A 17,851-nucleotide genomic window follows, 5' to 3' on the forward strand; every position below is an offset into this window, starting at 1 on the left:
GCTGCCCCACTTACGCATGAGGACCAGGGCCAGGGCGGAGTGTGGCTCACCTGCGGGTCTCACAGGGAGCCTCCCAGGGGCCTGGTGCCCATCGTCACTGCACCTGCTCTCCTCCCGGCTGCTGCCCGGGCTGCTGCGGGTTTGGGTCTGATGTGAGGCCCTGGGGGGAGTAGGCCCAGTGCTTCCAGCTGAGCCTCCACCTCCAGCACAGGCTCCCACAGCCGGGCTTTGGGGTCACACCCCTCAATGTTTGCTATGCACACCCTCGCCGTGGTCGCCGTGTGTCATCAGTGGCCCCACATGTCTCTCCTGCCGTGACAAGTGTGCACCTGGCTGTTAGCCCACCCGCTGGCTGCTGAGCTTTCACACATGTGCGGACTTGCCAGCCTTCTCGCGATGCTAAGTGTGGAGACGCCTGAGTGCCAGCCCTCAGTGCTGGTACTGACCATCCAGCTGTGGCCTGAAAGTCACAACTCACAACCTGTCACTCTTCGGGGGAGAGGGGTGCCTGCTATATACCTGACAGAGCCTCTGACACCCTCTCCCCTCGTCCTTGGCAACCCCGGGAGGTAGAGAACATGCCCTCGTTTTCTACGGGACAGAGGAAGGTCCAGAGAGGTGGGCACGGGGCCCAGAGTCGCCTTCCTACGCTGAGACCTGCATCAGGCCCACCCACCGCCTGCGTCCAGGCACCTGCTCCACCACCACCCTCTCCACCTCCCTCCCTTTCTCATGCCACCTGCCCACAGGCAGCCGTCAGGACACGGCCCTGGAGGCTTCACCTGAATTCTGTCCAGAAAGGCAGTTCCAACAGCAGGAATAGGAGTGAGTCTCTTGGTCAACAAGAAAGTCTGTACAAGTGGCAGGCTGCTCACATGGATCTTTATTTCCCACTTGCGGGACCCCCGAGAACCATCAGCAGGGACAGGTGCAGCCTCCGGGCCAGCACATCTCTGGGTGCTCGGGTCCGCTGGGAGGGAAACTGGAGACTGACTGCGTGGGCCTGGGCCGCGTCACACCCAGTGCCGGCTCGCGCCCAGGGCTGTGCTGAAAGTCCTCAAGGCCCGATGCGTGCCCCTGGCGGCCAGCAGGAGCGACCCCGCTTCGGCCTCGTGGCCGGCCTCCCGCAGGTCCCGGGCCAGCCCCTCGGCGTCCCAGCGCCCTGGCTGAGGGCTGGCCAGGAGGTGCTGGACGATGCGCGGGTAGAAGGGAGTGGAGAGGCAGGGCACCAGCAGCTTGGCGTCCAGGAGCAGGGAGAGAAGTTCCTGGTCACAGTTGGAGTCATTCACCTTCAAGAAATAAGACAGGCGGGAGTGAGGCTGGCGCTGCTTACCCTCCCAGGAGCCCCACCCTTGGCGCGCTGTGCGAGGCCCACCCTCTCGGGTTAGCCCTTAGCACCCCTCTCCCCTGGGGAAGTCCTGCTCCCAGGGCGCATGGAGGGCACGAGCCTCCCCTCTGTCACTGCCAGTGTCACAGCCTGGGAGACGGCGTGTAAGGACTCTGCTCAGCGCCGGGTGAGGCCCGGAGCCAGGATCTGAGCTGACGTCGTCCTGACTCCTGCCAGCGTCCCACAGCCACTCCCCAGTTCCCTGAGGGTCTCCCCCCGTCCCCATTCTCTAACCCCATCGACTGGGTCTACTCCCCCGAACAGGCCCACAGAGAAGTTCCTTCCAGAAGAAACCTTTCTCCTCCGCTGAGAAAATACACCCTCGACCCCGTGTCATACACAGGACGGTGTCGGGAGGTGTTCAGACGCCGGAAAGCTCAGCATCAACTTACCTTCCCCAAATGTTTCACGGCCCTTTCAGCTGCAGCTTCTCTGTGCGGTCCCCTGGCCTAGCTACCTTCTCAGTCTGTGAATGGTCTCCCATGGCTCTGACACTTAGCTTACACTTTTCTATTTTCGATTGCTGTCCATATTATTGCAGGAATCAAGTTAATACTAATGCACACTGAGACTCAGACTCACTGACATGGTGGTGTCATAACAGCCACGACAGGCTTTCTTACTGTCACTGTGCACTTTCAGGGACTCGGCTGTAGGAACCTCGAACACAATGTGGCCTTTCAAAGCCAATTAAGTGATGGTAGAGCCACTGTAACATCCTGTGCACAGTGTGCCCGTCCTGCTTGCTCCTGAGACGCGGAGGTCAGCGGTGCCCACTGCACATGAGAATTAGAACAAAGGAAGTTCTGAGAGTGAGCCGCTGCCCATCTTCCTGTAAGTCACCTGGTGACCCCTCAAAACCCAGCGCAAATGTCAGCTCCAGGGAACCTTCTCGGTGGCATTTCCTCTAAATCCCTGGCCAAGCCGCTCCTGCCTTCCCCGTCCTCCAGGGCACCGACTGTCTGCCTCTTCGTGTCTGTCCTGGAAACCTGTCTGTCTCCTGGCCAGGCTGAGGTTTTATCTTATTGTCCTGTCTCAGCAGCAGTTCACGCCACTGATCAAATAACTGAATTCGAGTGAGAGGCGTGTGGTCTGGTGAAAAGAAGATGGGCTTCCGGGTTAGAGACCCGTTTCTGATCCCGGCTGCTCTGCTGCTGCTGTGTGACCTTGTCAAGGACAACCTCTCTGGGCTCCAGTTCCCACACCTGAAATGCAGCCCGCCTATCGGGGCTGAGATCACCTGTGCTTTCCAAGTGCCCAGCCCAGTGCTTACAGAGGTCAAGCTCAATACATGGCCAAGTTAAAACAGTCAAACCAACCCAAAAGCAAGCATTTTCGAGAAGAGGAGGGGGCTTATAGATATCATAAAATGAGCAGAACGCTTGCCACCTGTCTCCATCGGTGATTTTTCGTGTGTGTCGTGATTCATTTTTGAGAATAAATGAAACTTTGCAGATCTTGGAAATGAAATCTATTAAAGCACAAAGCACTACTGTCTTCTAAGCCATTAAAATGGTATCTGCTTAATTCCTGTTTCAACAAAAGGTAATGAACTTTCTCTGAATTAAAGTCTTTGATTTTATGGATCTCTAAGAAGCTAAGAGTAATTACAGTAATGAGGTAAGCTCAGGTTCTAGGACCTCATTTCAAAGACTTCAAAGAAGATCATTTAAACTTATTTCACTGTTTACTTTAGGGAAGGGTATTTGTCCTGTTACGTTTGCTATTACTAATAAAGCTGTTAAGTATAGCAACAATAAAGGCAGAAAAACACAAGGGCCACCTAAGCGTATAGCTGGAATAAGAAAAATGCCTGTGGGTAGTTTTAGTAATTTCTATTTATCTGAATGATAGTCGGTCCCCCTCCTGGCGTGGAACTTAATCATATTTCTCTTCTGAAACCCAAACTGGGACCAATCCTCTGGCTTCCAGCCCATGACAGGAGGGTCTGTGACTGTAACCAGATCTGCCACTTCGGGGCCTGAGTGTGGCCGACCCCACACTTTGTCCTGTCACCTTCCTACTTCGCCTAATCCCTGAGGCCCTATGTCAATCCTCCCGAGATAATCCCTCACACGCAGGAAGGGTGTTGTATTTCACCTTTCCCAACACCCGACCCATTCCTCGCTCCTGAGCACAGTGCCAGGCTGTGCACCTGAGGCCGGTACGTTTACGCACAGTAGGTAAATCTCGACAATGATAACACACGGCTATGTTACTGGTTTATATATTTCCTAAACCAGCAGTTTTCAACCCGTGTGCTGCCGAATTTTAGTAATTCATTTCTATTTGCCAGGAGATGAAAAAGGTTGAAAATCACGGTCTTATGCTATACTTTTCATCATCATTGTAGAGTGTAGTTTCTACTTATTACAAAAAAAGTTTGCTATAAACAGTGTGCCCCATTATGCGGGCAGCAGCCTCACGCATCTCGTTTCCCGTCTCTCGGCTGTACCATTTCCTCTCGTGCTGTTTTATAAACAGTGTGGCCTAAGCGGGCAGTGTTTGCAAGGCCTACAGTCATGCACATGGTGTCCTGGGCCTCTGCCCTCATTCACCACTCACCCACTGACTCACCCACGGTTTGGGGGTGTGTGTGCACCCCAGCTCCAGGCTTCTCCTCCCTTCTCTGTCCTCTGACACTTGTTAGAAAAAGCACGCAATCACACGGACACACATAACACTCACTCACCCAGACACGTGACACACAGTCACACACAGAACTTCAAACTGATCACTCACATGAAGGAATGATCTCCCTACAGAGGGTTTCAGTAGGAATCACACCAAGTGAATTCGTTAAAACGCAGCCCTGAGCTACCTAGTTCTAAGTGTAAAATATAAAAAGGGAGGTGAAAGTTTCTTCCTTAATCACAAGACAGCAGCCTCGAGGGAGAGGGCGCAGGCCCTGGCTGCAGTCCACCCCTCCTCAGCCCAGAGGGTCAGGCTGCCAGAGGACAGAGGGCTGCGAGTCAGACGGTGCCAGTGAACGTGACCGCGGCCGCTCTCCCACCTTAATTAGGAGACACACACCCGGACGGAAAACCGACTGGAGGCCGAGCCCCCAACCTGAGTGTCCCGTGCCCAGGACATTTCCTGAAGGGCCGACACGGCTTCTTAAGAGAAACAGCTTCGCTGTTTGGATTTACAGTCTCCGCACCTAAACACAGAGGCTGGTTTGTAAATGTTTGTAAAATACTAGTAGACGAATACCTGCTTCCTAAACAAACAGAAAGAGTGAGCGGCTGTGGTCAGGGAATACCGTGGACAGAGCAATCGTGGCTAATCCCAGTCAATGCTGGCCGCACCGACTCATGTCCTGGAAGCAGAGTAATGAATGTTGAGCCGGCGGGCGTACCTCGGTGACGGCGGCCACGTGCTCCAGGGCCACAGCGTGAAGGCGGGCGTCTGGGCTCTCCAGCAGCAGCTTGAGGGACGGCAGCAGCAGGGCCCGGCTCCGCAGCAGCGCGCTCAGCTCCTCCACGCACTGCAAGCACAGGGTACAATGCTCAGCATATACTAGATGCTTAACAAACAATAAAAACTATTGTCCATGCGGGGACCTGCCTCGCCCCCTGCACAGGACACTGTCAGCACCCGTCTGAGCCTCAGCTCTTCCCCCACCGCATCGCTTTCAATGGCTGCACAGTGTCCCCTCGGGAGGATGTGGGACTGTCACTTACTTCCCTGAATTCTCAGAGCCCTCGTTTCCTCATAAGGACAATGAGGTAATGTGTCTACTTTGCAGTGTGTGTGTGTGAGAGAGAGAGAGAGAGAGGGAGAGAGAGAATGGGTGTTAATAACAACATACAACGCTCAGCATATACTAGATGCTTAACAAACAATAAAAACTATTGTCCATTGTTAATACTATCAAATATCCAGTATCATCCACTGCAACAAAGGAAATCAGCAAGTTAAATGTTTAAAAACCTGTCTATAACCCAAATGTCAAGGTGAACTGGAAACCTGATACTTAAGATATTTCATCTTCATGAAAACTCAAAAGGCATTGGGATCCGCAGATGGACCTGTGTGTCCTCAGCTCTTTCTCACGCTGGCCGGCCGGCCGGCCTCGGAGAGGCTTTCATAGAAGGCAACCAATGCAACGCCTCACCACAAAAGGAGGACAGAAGAGAGAAGGAAGAGGCAAGCCCCGCCCCGAGTTAGGCTGCCTGTGTCTTGACTTTAGCTGCACCTGGTCAAGTTTCTAAGACATTTCCATTTGCAATAATGCTCCTTCCTTTGTAACAATTTTAAATCACATCTGAGCACATTTAGTGATCAATAAAAACAGTACAAACATGTGCATAGTTCCTTTCATCTTGGCATCTGGAAAAAAAACCATAAATGTACCCCATTAGCAGACAGGAACTGAGGCAGCACAGGGAAAATGAAGAAAGTCACAGTGGCAACAAAACTCCTATGATAATAATTACCTTTCATCTCATCAAATTGGAAGAGACAGGTGATAATGACCTACTTACAAAAGGGGTTCAATCCCGTGCCTTTCTCCACCCCCCCCAGGAGGTTGTGGACTTGGGGGAGGGGGGAGTCAGGGGCTCTGGGGGAGGCAGTGAACAGCAGCCTCTGTCACTCCTCACAGCAGAGAAGCAGGGTCCCAAACAAAGTTTCCCAACCTTGAACCAGCAGCACTGACTCCAGGCACCTGGGCATCTGATCCTGATCCAGCCGCGCCTGACCTCAGCCATGTTACGGCAAAGGTGAGCCCTGTGTTACTTATGCCGTACCTGCCCCGGCCAGGGGGGAGGGGGGGCGTAATAAACTGTGTGGAGACCCCACTCTGTGCTGTGTGTGAACTCCTGCCACGGGGGACACAGGTGACACAGCCGTGGTCCCCACCCCTAGGTGCTCACTATAGCAGGGCCGGTCACAGGTAAGCAAGTAGCCAAGGGACCTTTGGTGCTGGTGCTTTAAAGATTTCACAGGAGATTTCACAGGAGAATTCTGTCATTCTGGTGGTTGACAGACTTCTTTAAATAAATATTTTAAAATCTTAGCCAGTCCCTCATTCTGTAAACAATTCATTAAATGTGCATTCAGAATGGGAATCTTTTCCTTGAGTGATTACAATGAAGATTCAGACAACTCTATTTACAATTTTATTTTCAAGTTTATCTCCTATGTGGTAGCAACTCAAAACCCAATTAATCAACTTAGTGCCACTGTCCAGATGCTGCTGAAGACACGCAGCCTGCTCAGACTACACACTGCCGAGGTCGGATCCACTGCGGGGAGCTGTAATTAACATGTGCTCATTTTAGAAAGCACAGACACATATACGTCTACATATGACACTAACACCTCTGTGACAGCCACACCAGGGGTCACATAGAGAACAAAGGTCAAATGGAGGGGCTGTGTGTTTTAGTGTGTTTACAGAGAATAAACACCGAGGTGTGCAATCTCATTACAATGCTGTGGGAACTATGGAAAAGCCAGGGCGGCGGGGGACCTGCCCCACCTGGAGGACTGCCGAGGTTCACACCGAGCTCCAGCCGGCCTGCTCCCACACGGGCACCCTGTGAGTGCCATGACGCCTTGGAACGTACATTGAGGGAGACACACAGGGTCCAGAGGGGCTGGAAGCAGGCTCTGCCCTGGGACTGTGAACGGAAGGCCGGGGGAGCAGGGAGGAAGGCCGGGGGAGCAGGAAGGAAGGCCCTCCAGCGTCCTTTCCGCACTATGTGTCCTCGTGTGACCTGCTACTGATGGGGGCCCTCGACCTTCCGACACCCTGAGCTCATGTCCCCCCCGCCCCCCCCCCCCCGTCCCCGCAGCAGCAGCGGACACTGCCTGCGGCAGAGTGCGGGGAAGAGGCAGGAGCCCACAGGGGAGCCACTCACCTGGGCAGGGAGCATCTGCCTGGTGTTGTACAGGGAGCGGCACATCTTCAGAACTTCCTCGCCCAGCGCCTCCCTGCTCTCCGATGTACACCTGGCCAGCATCGCCGCAGCCAGCCTCACCCAAGGGTTATCCGTGACGCTGGCTCTACGGGAGAAGAGGCAAGGCCCCGGAAATGATTGAGCTGGGACAACTGTGCTAAAAAACCCACTTTCCAAGTGGAATGCTTGCAACGAACTGCACTCGTGACCCAGAGGACACGGCCCCTCAGGCTGTCCTTCGGGGGCAGCTCACGGAGGAGGCGCTCACGGTGGCATCGCCAGCCCCCAGCACCTGACTGCTGCCTGGTGGCCTCGGAGAAGTGACTGTAACAGCCCAAGCCCGGGCGGATGGTTCTGGGGAAGCCACCGACCTTTCTAGGCCTGAGTTTTCCCAATTTAGTGTCTGCCCTGTGACAGTGCTTTGCCTACTGAAGGATCGTTTGCAACCGTGAAGTGTCACTCATAATAGCAGGCCCATCGAACTATTCACTACCCAGACCGGCTTTTCTTAATCATATGATCATGACTATGATCAGGACTGACCCTGGGGTCAGGCAGGACTAGTGACAGGAGGCAGGGCACAGCAGAGATCAGCGTGGGGCACAGACAGAAAGCCACACGCAAGCCATAGGGAGATCCCGCTTCGAGCTCCACCCAGTTCTCTTATTCTAGACATAAACACACACAGTTTGCCTTCTGTTCCCCTTCTCTGGCTGCCACGCCCCGTGCTGCATAAACGCACCACGACGTGCAGGTCCAGGGACACGGCCCGGGAGCAGGGCACCGATTTTACTGACGACACTGGGAAGTAACTTCATTACTGAGTGTCTGTTGTCTCGCCAGCACAGCTCTGGATTCTAGACACGGAGCGCCTAACGAGGGCCTCTCCTTGACGGATTTTACTCCTTGCCCCTGAGAAAAACGTCAAGTGCAAGGACAACATGGAGATGCACACGAGCAGCCTCTGTCTCAGCTTAAACTCAGCTGTGTCTCAGAGACCACTGCTCATGTCACAGCACATATAAGGCCCTGGAGTGTGGCTGACGGGGTCTCCCTACACGCACGGACGAGACCCTGCGTCCTCTCTCAGAGTCTGAACCGGGGCCCTGGGTTTGCCCACCAGGCTGCCTGCTGCACAAGGGGCAGCCCGAGGGGCAACACGGCTGCCTCACAACAGTGGCCAAGACGCTCTTTCCACCAGCCGGCGTGATGCACTGAGACACTGAATTTCCCCTAAGCACAAATCCCTTTCACTTCCCAGGAAGCCTCCTGCCGGGGCTCACACTGTACATCTGAAGGTGGAAGCACTGAATTAGCAGCCAGATGGATAGGATCGAGCACTTTTCTGAGTTTTTAATTCGATTGAGCTGACTGGCAACATCAATCACTGTCACACCCCTCCCTCCTCCGCCTTCCCTCTCCCCCACCCTCTTCTTTGTTCTGGTTCCAGTGGAAGTGCTGGGAGTGCCGAGGTCACACTCGGATGGTCTGGGAGGAAGCGCTCTGAGAGCCTGTCTGGAAAGGACCGGAGCTGGGAGGAGGGTGAGCAGATGGGCAATGAGTTCTGACTCTATGGGTTGCGTAACGGAGGATGCAGAACACAGGTCAGCAAATTACTCATTTCCTTCCATGTGCGACTATAAAAAACACACCTTTGAAAATGAAGATATTTTACATTAAATGTTTTACATGCAATAAATGTTTTAAGTGAAGCTGCTCTGTGTCTGTGGGTGGGCGAGGGACTGGAAAGAGCCTCGTTCTAAAGCAAGAGGAACCATGACATGGGTCACTAGCCTCCCAGAGGGGCCACACTCTGCACTTAGACTGACTGCGAGCCCTTTGAAGGGCTGAAGCAATCCGCACTCAACACTGGTTTCCTGAACAGAAAAGCTGGCTGGCAATCTGACTCGTGGTCCCATGTCTGCTTCCCATCCTCACCACCTGGGACTCGTCCAGAAACAGACGCCTGGCCCCAGCAGAGATCCGGGCTCAGCAAGCCCGGCCCGGCCTGTTTCCCATCAGCACCAGCCCGGAGGCGGCTGCGCCCGGACAGCTGGGAACCGGGAGGAAGACGGAGGTGTTCTGATGAGAGCCGAGCCTGGCCTCACCCCGCGAGGTGCGAACCGTGCTCGGAGCTCCACGCCCGCATGCCGTCCCCAAGGCGCACGGCAGAGACGGAGAAAGGCCGTTTCCCACGGGACGTCAGGACAGCCGGGCACACAGTGGGTAATACTGCAATAAGGTGTATGGGGCCGGGTGGGGCTGGAAACATCGGGGAGACCACTTTGTAAAGTATGTGACTGTCTCACCACTGTGCTCTACACCCGAGCTAACGCAGAACAACACTGAGTGTCAACTGTAACTGAAAACCACAAAACAAAACAACACCCTCTGCAGAAATCCCTCACAGCCCACCCTGGGTTAGAGAGCCTTTTCCAGATGTTCTTCGGGGCCCTACATGCCCACAGATGGCTTTTCAGGAAAACCTACTTCACGGCTGCGGGTGCAGATGCGGGCGCCTGGGGCCTTGCAGCTGTGCACGTGGAGCACTGGCGAGACCCGGGCAGGCAGGCGGCGGGAACAGAGGCCCACGCGCTCCGGGTTTTGCCGACCAGCAGCAGCAGGTCATGACAGACAGCATATGTGCGCAGAGGAAACTGGCCATGCCTTCCACGGGATTCCGTGGCTGCCGGCACAAGGGTGGGGTGGCCGCTCCAGGCAGCCACGAAGGCGGCTGCCAGCCCAGCGTGAGGCGTTGGAAACCGCAAGGGCCGTGAAGGTGGCCAGTGGCTGTGAGAGCTCTGCCTCTCACGTATCAACCACGGGAGGCCTGAAGTTATATAACTTAACTTCTGCGCTTCAATTTCCGCATCTACAAAACGAGCTCCCATCACCTTCCTGTGCAGGGCTGCATGTAACACTGTATGATCTCAGTGAACGGGAATGATCCGTTTACTCCACCTGGATTCTCAATTAGCATCGGGAGCCACGCCCACAGAGAGTCAAAGATTTCCTGGTTGAAAGAGAGCAACTGGCACAAAACTACTTTGCTGACATCATAAACCAGAGGCTATGTCAAGTGCTGTCTGGTACTTTTGAATAAAATATTTGGGTTTAGGGGCAAGACAAATATCGTCTACTCTCTCACTGGCTCCTTTGAAGGCACTGGCTCTTTAAGACGAAAGGAACGGAGAAGCCTCGGTCTGGACCACTTACGCGCTCTCCGGGCTCCCGGGCGGCCAGGCCTGCAAGAGCAGCGCCAGGTGCTGGAACTCGACCTCGCGGCAGCTGGACTCCAGGAGCTCCGCGAAGAGGGCGCCGCGGTTCTCTTCGCTGTCCACGTCGGCCACGGCCACCTGGAGGTTGAAATACACATTCAAACTGGTGGCAGAGGCTGAGGAATTGGTTTATAGAAGAATTCACATTTAATGATTTTGACTCAACACTCTTTTGAAAATTTTTGCAATTCAACAACATCCTACCTCTCATCTCTACCAAAAGCCTGCAAAAGCCCGACGCCTTTCCAACTTCAAACCTTCAAGTTAAAAGTTGTTTAGAACAAATCACAGGGTGAGTTTTAACATTCTTTACCAAAATCAATGTAAACAAGTAGATTTCCACAGGGCTGGCTTCTCAGCATCTCATCTATGTTATGTTAATCATCTGTGTTACGTTAAAATACTGAATTGCTTTATGAGTTTACTCAGAATCAGCCTGTTGTTTTTACTTTAAATGATCCTTCATGCATTTCTACTCTGCATTTCAGCATTATTACTGCTAAGTGCTCACGTTGTCCCAAAAATGTCCCTAATTTGAAATTACAGATTTTACTAAAGTGCATTTGTCATATACTTTTGCGACAAACTAAAATAAAGTAAAATACCTTTTACTCCCATTTCCATTTCTAACATAAAAGAAGTCTCAGCCAAAAAGAATGCGAGTGCTTCCTCTCTTTGAAGAGCTGGTGACATTTCACTCACACTGAGGCAGCCCTTAAGCAAATCGCAGCCCCCACAGCTCTGTGGACGAAAGTGTTTGCGAGTCCCAGCCCGCAGGCCGTTTTCAACATAAAAGAGGCCCAAAGCTGGTTCTCCCGTTCCCTAGCCTCTCTTGACATAGGGTGTCTGGAACAGGGTAACGAAGACTCACACGATACCTTGAAAGAGGAGAATGAATGATCACCTATATATTTGCTAAACTGTCTACATTAATGTGTGTTTCCAAAACATCCAATTCAATGGTCATTCTGGCTCTGACCCCCAAGAAGCCATCTGAAGAGGTTGTACCATGGACTCTGCACTTGCCCGGAAGTTGGTAAGTGCCATGAAACCACTGGTGATCGCTATGGGAAGTGCTGCTCCCAGGGGCCAGCCGGGTCCTTCCGGGCCTGCCCCATAGCCCCATGCCACTCTCCGGTGGAATAGTCACTCGGAGCATCTGACGGGTCCTTAATTAACTTTATAACCTGGTAAGTCAGTGGACCCTCAGAGGAGTTCAGTATTATTTGCCTCACTTTACAGACGACAGGCTTGTCTGTCCCAGCACGTGGCTAGCAGGGGGGCAGGGCCATTACATCTAAAAACAACCCGACAACCGAACAGGCTGAGTGGGGGGACCAGGCCAGCAGGGGGGTAAGTGAGGGATGACCAAACAACTGAGCAGCAGGCAGGGCTGCGGGGGCGACAGGCAAGCGGGGGGGGGGGGAGGGGGCTGTTGTGGGCAACCAGGCTGGGAGGGGGGGGACAGAAAGGGCACCCGGCTGGCAGGCAAGGTTAATCATTAGGAAGCCAGCGTCCTTGATTGGAGAAGGTCTTGATTGGGAGAGGGGAGGTTGGGCTGGAGGGGAGGGTCCGGCCTGGGCAGAGGGGACCTCCCACCCCCGGCACGATTCTCATGTACCGGGCCTCTAGTATATATATACCACGTCAGGATGTTCTGAATAGAGAGGACTTTGTAAGCAAAACACGCTCTGAATGTTTGTTGTTGTGAATCCTCACACAGAGGATATTTTTTCCATTGATTTTTTTTCAGAGGAGTGGAAGGGAGAGAGGGAGGAGTGGGGGGGGGAGAGGGGGAGGGGGAGGGGGAGGGAGAGAGAGAGAGAGAGAGAGAGAGAGAGAGAGAGAGAGAGAGAGAAATATTGATATGAGAGAGACACATCGATTGGTTGCCTCCCACCCAAAGCCTGACCAGGGCTGGGGATCGATCCTGCAACCCTTTGGTGCGCAGGTGGATACTCTAACCACAGCTCAGGCCAGGGCAAGCTTTAAATTACTTAAATTGGTGGTGTAACTGGGAGTTTTGCTACAGTTTCTTACCTGTTTACAAAGACATGTGTGTGTTTATCTCAAACTCAAGCCATCCATCTGTTGTTACCAGACTCAGCATCTTCACTGGTCCCAAGCCTCGGCCCCCTCAGGTGCTCTGCACTCATCTCACACACACTTCTGCCTCTGGGGCTCGGCTCTGCTTCCTCTGCCCCACATTCTGTCTCCAGGCAGCTGTGGGCTGTAAGGCTCACCCCTCCCTTCCTTCAGATTTCTCCAGCGTCACCTTATCACCGCATAACTGCCCCCTAAAGCGCATTCCCCGCCCCTTATCTCTCTCCCTCACCTGCTTCATTTCCTTCTTAGCATTTAAAAGTACGAGACATGTTAGATATTTATGTGCTTCCTCCCTTTCTTCTTCATTAGAAGGGAAGCTCCTTCAAAACAGAGGCTTTTACTTGTTCACTGGTTTATCCCCACTTCTGAAACTAATAATTGATAGACAGTAAATCTTACTGAGTGAATGAACTAGTGAATGGGTATACAAGTGAATGAATAGAAACCATCATTTATAAAATGTTTTAGCACAGAATATCAAATATTCACAGAGTTGCCATAAGTTTTGGCTGTTTTATTATTATTATTATTATTATTATTATTATTATTATTGTTATTATTATTAAAGATGGACATAAGATTTAAAAAGGAGATGCCGCCAAGGAGGAGTCGCTGAGCGACCCGGAGGTGGCATGCTCCTTGACTTTGTCAATCCCAGGTGCCTCGCTGAGCCCTGTGATTTCAGCAATGCCCTCTCCTTGAATCTCACTTCCCATATCTGAAAAGTGAGCCCCCAAATCCCTGAAGTCTCAGGGTGAAGTGCCCACAGGTCTGCGGCTGGGAGAAGGGCTGGAAATGGCTGCTCTTGGCTTTCTGAGTGATCACCTAAGTTTTTACAGAGTTTACTTGTAGAAAACGTGCTGTGCGTAGAAAATATCTTGAAACAACTGAATGCTGTGTCTGTGATAGTCCTAGCGGTGTCGATGTTCCAGTTCCTACAATTAGCTGCAGGATAATGAAGAATAATAAGTTTCTCCTCTACATGACACGCAGAGTAGAATGGGTTATTTGCTACAGACCATAAAAAGGAAGAGAGTAGGAAAAAGTGATTCATGTTTTCAATATCATTTAGATTTCTTTCTTTTCAGAAAGTATAACAGCCTGTAAATTCTAAGTACATTAACTGTCATAAGGAAAGAAAAGATAAAAGAAACTATAAATTAAACATTCATATCTTTGTTTTCGTATTAGTGTGCAAATAACAGTTTCCACTTAAAAATGTTAGGTAATAAATTCCCTTGTATAACGCATTTCTAATGTATACACAGACTTTTTAAAGTTACTATTTGTTAAATGTATCTCTATTGTTGACAATATTACGTAAGTCCTCTTGACCCCCCTCTCCCCACTTCCGTCCTCTCCCCACCACACCCTCACCACACTATTGTCTGTGTCCATGAGTTATGCATATATGTATGCATACAAGTTCTTTTGTTAATCTCCCCCCCTCCCCACCTTCTACCCTCACCTTCCTTCTGAGACTTGTCAGTCTGTTCCATGTTTCTCTGTCTCTGGATCTATTTTGTTCATCAATTTCTGTTCATTAGATTCCACAAATGAGTGAGATCATGTGATACTTGTCTTTCTCTGACTGGCTTGTTTTGTTTAGCATAATGCTCTCCAGGTCCCTCCATGCTGTCTCAAAGGGTAAGAGCTCCTTCTTTTTTACTGCTGCATAGTCTTCCATGGTACACAGACTTTTAAGAGTATGTCTTTGTCAGGAAACATTTTCTTCTGGATGCTCACTAATCATTTCAATTACTAGATCACTGATGCCCATTTTCAAAATACAAATGTCACAATTATAGTAACGTACACAATCATATTTACTAAAACCCTATAGCAGTGACTTATGAGTTATATTCACATACATTATATATATTCACTTATAATTTATTTTAGCACTTATAATAAATTCAATTTATTAACTAGTCATTTTCAATATTTTTCTTGGGTTTCTAAAAATTAGAATTATATTGTCTACAAGTAATAATAATTAAGATTTTTAAAGTGTTACAGCTCCACTTTCTGGTTCCTGTCTTACATAGACTAGGGCCTCTGAACAATGCTAAACAAATAGTAATATTGGAAATTTTTGTTCTTAATTTTAATGAAAGTGCCTCCAAATTTTCAGTTTTGAAAAAGTCAGCTATAATTAAATGCTAGTGGTCAGCAGAGAACACACAGCATAGCAAATGATCAATACAGATTTCCTGCATAAATACTATAATAAAAATAATGATGTTATCTACTTTCTTTCTAGAAGATGGTATTGGCCCAATATGTTTTCATATCACAACCAGCAATGTTGCTCATTAATGGTTAAAAAATATTAAACAAATGTGCACGTAGGAAAGAGGGGGCCTCCCTTTCCTGGAAGTCGTCCACTCCATAGCATGTGCCCACACAGCCACAGTGTGAAATGACCACAGAGCATACTCTAACATAGAGGAAAACTGCCTGCAGGCAGCTAGCAAATGAAATGATAAAGGGCAATTGGATTAAATATGATTAAATATGCAGCTTGAAAAAGAATGCTGATAAAGTCCAAATACATGTTTACTTTAAAGACATGACTGCCTGTGGCTTCACTTCCTCTTCTGCAAGATGAAGACTGCATGTTTTTATATGACAGTCGTGAATATTACATAAGAAAATGTGACTAAGAGAGCCAGCAAACAGACGCACCTGGGAGGCACACATGAATAATAGATATTATTTATATTATCAATAACCTAATATGCTAGATATAAAGACATAGAAAGCCAGATGTGTGCTATGTTTTCGTCTAATAAGGATTATAGTCTATAGACAGGACAGAAGGGGGAAATAAGAAATATAGCTGCTTTAGGATAAAGAATCATGGGTTAATTTTTTAGTGAAAATTAAATTGAGAGAAATGGCTATTTTTTCTGTACTTTGCTTTATTCTGTCCTTTTCCCCAGTGAAGAGAAAGTAACATCCACCTCTCCAGTACCTCTGCTCCTTCCCCAGCGCGCTGGGGTGAAAACGCCCAGTATTCACAGGCATTGTACAGATTCATACTGACACCACAAACATCACATCACAGGATCGAGGGCGAAACTCAGAGGTGACTCAAACGTATCTTTTCCCCTTTTGCCTCCCAAAGCAGTGTTTCTCTCACTGAGTGAGGGGACTTCAGCCCTGGCTGCAAGCCCATTTGTCAAGCGGCTGCAGCCTCCTTATCTCACACAGTCGCCGTCCTTGAAAAAGTGGCCCGTCACCTCCTCGCAGATGAGGAAGCTCTAACCTCAGCTCGCTCTCTGGCTGGAAGTGAGCAGAACCATCTTAACCTGAGGCACCGCCCCTGAAATCTGCGCCTCCTGCGGGCGCCGACAGCAGCTTATTTTACCTTCAGATAAATGTTTGTGCATACGAAACAGATGTCAACGCACATAAGAGCACCTTATGAACAGCATGTAATTGGCACCACGGAGAGGTTGTCATTGATGTAGGGACACTAATCACCCCACGTCCTTCTCCAGGGGGACGGCGGGCTGGCGGCTGCTTCCCAGGCACCGGGATGGCCCGACTCCACGCCGCAGCGTGGGCAGTTCCCGCCATGAGCTCACCCAGCAAGACTGAGCTGCCGCTGTCGCAGGCGTCAAAATACAAAACCGATCCCCTCCTTCCCAGACCTACACAAACGTAAAAGGCAGCAGAGCCGACTTCTGGGCCCTGGACTCCTGTTACACGGTGTCAGGAGCCAGCGCTGCGCCCCTGCTGGGTCCGCTGGATCCAGACCCAACCGAAGCCTCTGGTGAAGGGAGTCCCGGCTTCAGGACACTAAATAGTCACCAGCTGCCGGCCTGAGCGGTTACACCCCCCACCGAGGCGAGCAGTATTCAGAGCAGCATTTAGACACACAAGTACTCCATAAACAGTATTATTACTCTTCAGTATAGTCATTATTATTATTGGATGAGAAAATAGAAACAGTACAAAAATTATCCTCATGTCCACTTCTGAATACTTATGGGTTTTATTAAATAGAAAATGGTGGAAATGGAGCTAAAGTTTAAATATTGGAAGAGGGTAGCGATTTCTGACAGATTTTCCATTTCCGTGCAGAGAAGTAAGGAGCGGAGGGAGGCACTGGGGAGGGTGCGGTGCAGGGCCGGGAACCAGGCGCCGGGAGCAGGGGGAACTCCGGCTCTATCATCACAAGCCGTGGCCCTCGGAGGCCGTGTGACTCCTCTAACACAGAGACAGGGCGACCCCCTGCAGGGCTGCTTCCGGGATTCACTGCGGGGACCTGCACTCGCACTCGGCACACATTCCACCGTCCCTCTGCTCCCGGCGAAGCCAGTGGTGAGGGCAAGTCCTTCAAGGGCAGCACCCATTATGGCGAATTAACACAGATCAGAGTCAGTCTGCAAGCCCCCGGCCACTCGATGCGAAGCCTCTCCATTATCCAGGCAATCACCCCACTGGTGTGTAAGGGGAGGCAGCGCGGTCTAACCGTCACCGTCCGTGCCAGGAACACCACTGAACGCCAGCCGTCCTGACTCTGCCGCTTTAAAGGTGATCTGGACACGTTTTTAACGTTTAATGTTCATTCAGTCAACAAATATTTAATGAGTGTCTTTATGATCCCTGTTCTCATGGAATTTATTTTCTAATGGAAGAAGACAGACACCATATAATGAACAGAGAGAGGGACACAAGGATAGGTAGGAAGAACTTAGCGGAGTGATTAGAAGTTAAAATGGTCATAAAACAGACCGTGACGGGGCCACTAATTTAGGGTGTAGTCATTTTAGAACTGGTGACATTTAAGCTCAAGTCTGAGGAAGGAACTTTTCCTTTCTGGACATCCATCTCCTTTTCTTTTTTAAATCCTCACAGGAGGACATTTTTTCCAGTGCTTTCTTTTTTTAGAGAGTGAAAGGGAGGCAGGAGAGGGTAAGGGGGAGAGGGAGGAGGAGAGAGACAGAGAGACAGAGAGAGAAACATTGATGTGAGAGAGACACATCAACTGGCTGCCTCCTGCATGTGCCCCGACTGGGGCCAGGAAAACTCCAAGCTCCTGGTTCCTTTTTTCGTAAAAACACAGGAAAATATACTGAGTGACGGGGATGGAAGTTTTTTAAGGGCACGTCAGTATTTTGGCCCACACTGTTCATGCGCCAGTTAACTAGAAAATTACAAAA

At 50.5% G+C, this 17,851-nt stretch overlaps 1 protein-coding gene across 3 annotated transcripts in view; it reads right to left on the minus strand.

Moving 5' to 3' along the window:
- Positions 1-865: 865 nt before the first annotated feature.
- Positions 866-17,851, minus strand: part of NBAS (neuroblastoma amplified sequence) — a 195,222-nt gene continuing 178,236 nt past the window's right edge. The window contains exons 49-52 of one of the 3 annotated variants that reach the window (XM_014461993.2): positions 10,510-10,649; positions 7,255-7,399; positions 4,746-4,874; positions 866-1,289 (exon numbers count right to left, since the gene is read on the minus strand). In XM_014461993.2, coding sequence (XP_014317479.1) covers positions 1,014-1,289; positions 4,746-4,874; positions 7,255-7,399; positions 10,510-10,649 — 690 coding nt within the window. In that variant the 3' untranslated portion in view covers positions 866-1,013. Of the gene's footprint in view, positions 1,290-4,745; positions 4,875-4,970; positions 5,125-7,254; positions 7,400-10,509; positions 10,650-17,851 lie in introns of those variants that run through there. The other 2 variants (XM_023759896.1, XM_023759897.1) reach the window with 2 other exon arrangements.

The sequence above is a fragment of the Myotis lucifugus genome, unplaced genomic scaffold (genome assembly GCF_000147115.1).
Source record: "Myotis lucifugus unplaced genomic scaffold, Myoluc2.0 scaffold_165, whole genome shotgun sequence".
NCBI lineage: Eukaryota > Metazoa > Chordata > Mammalia > Chiroptera > Vespertilionidae > Myotis > Myotis lucifugus.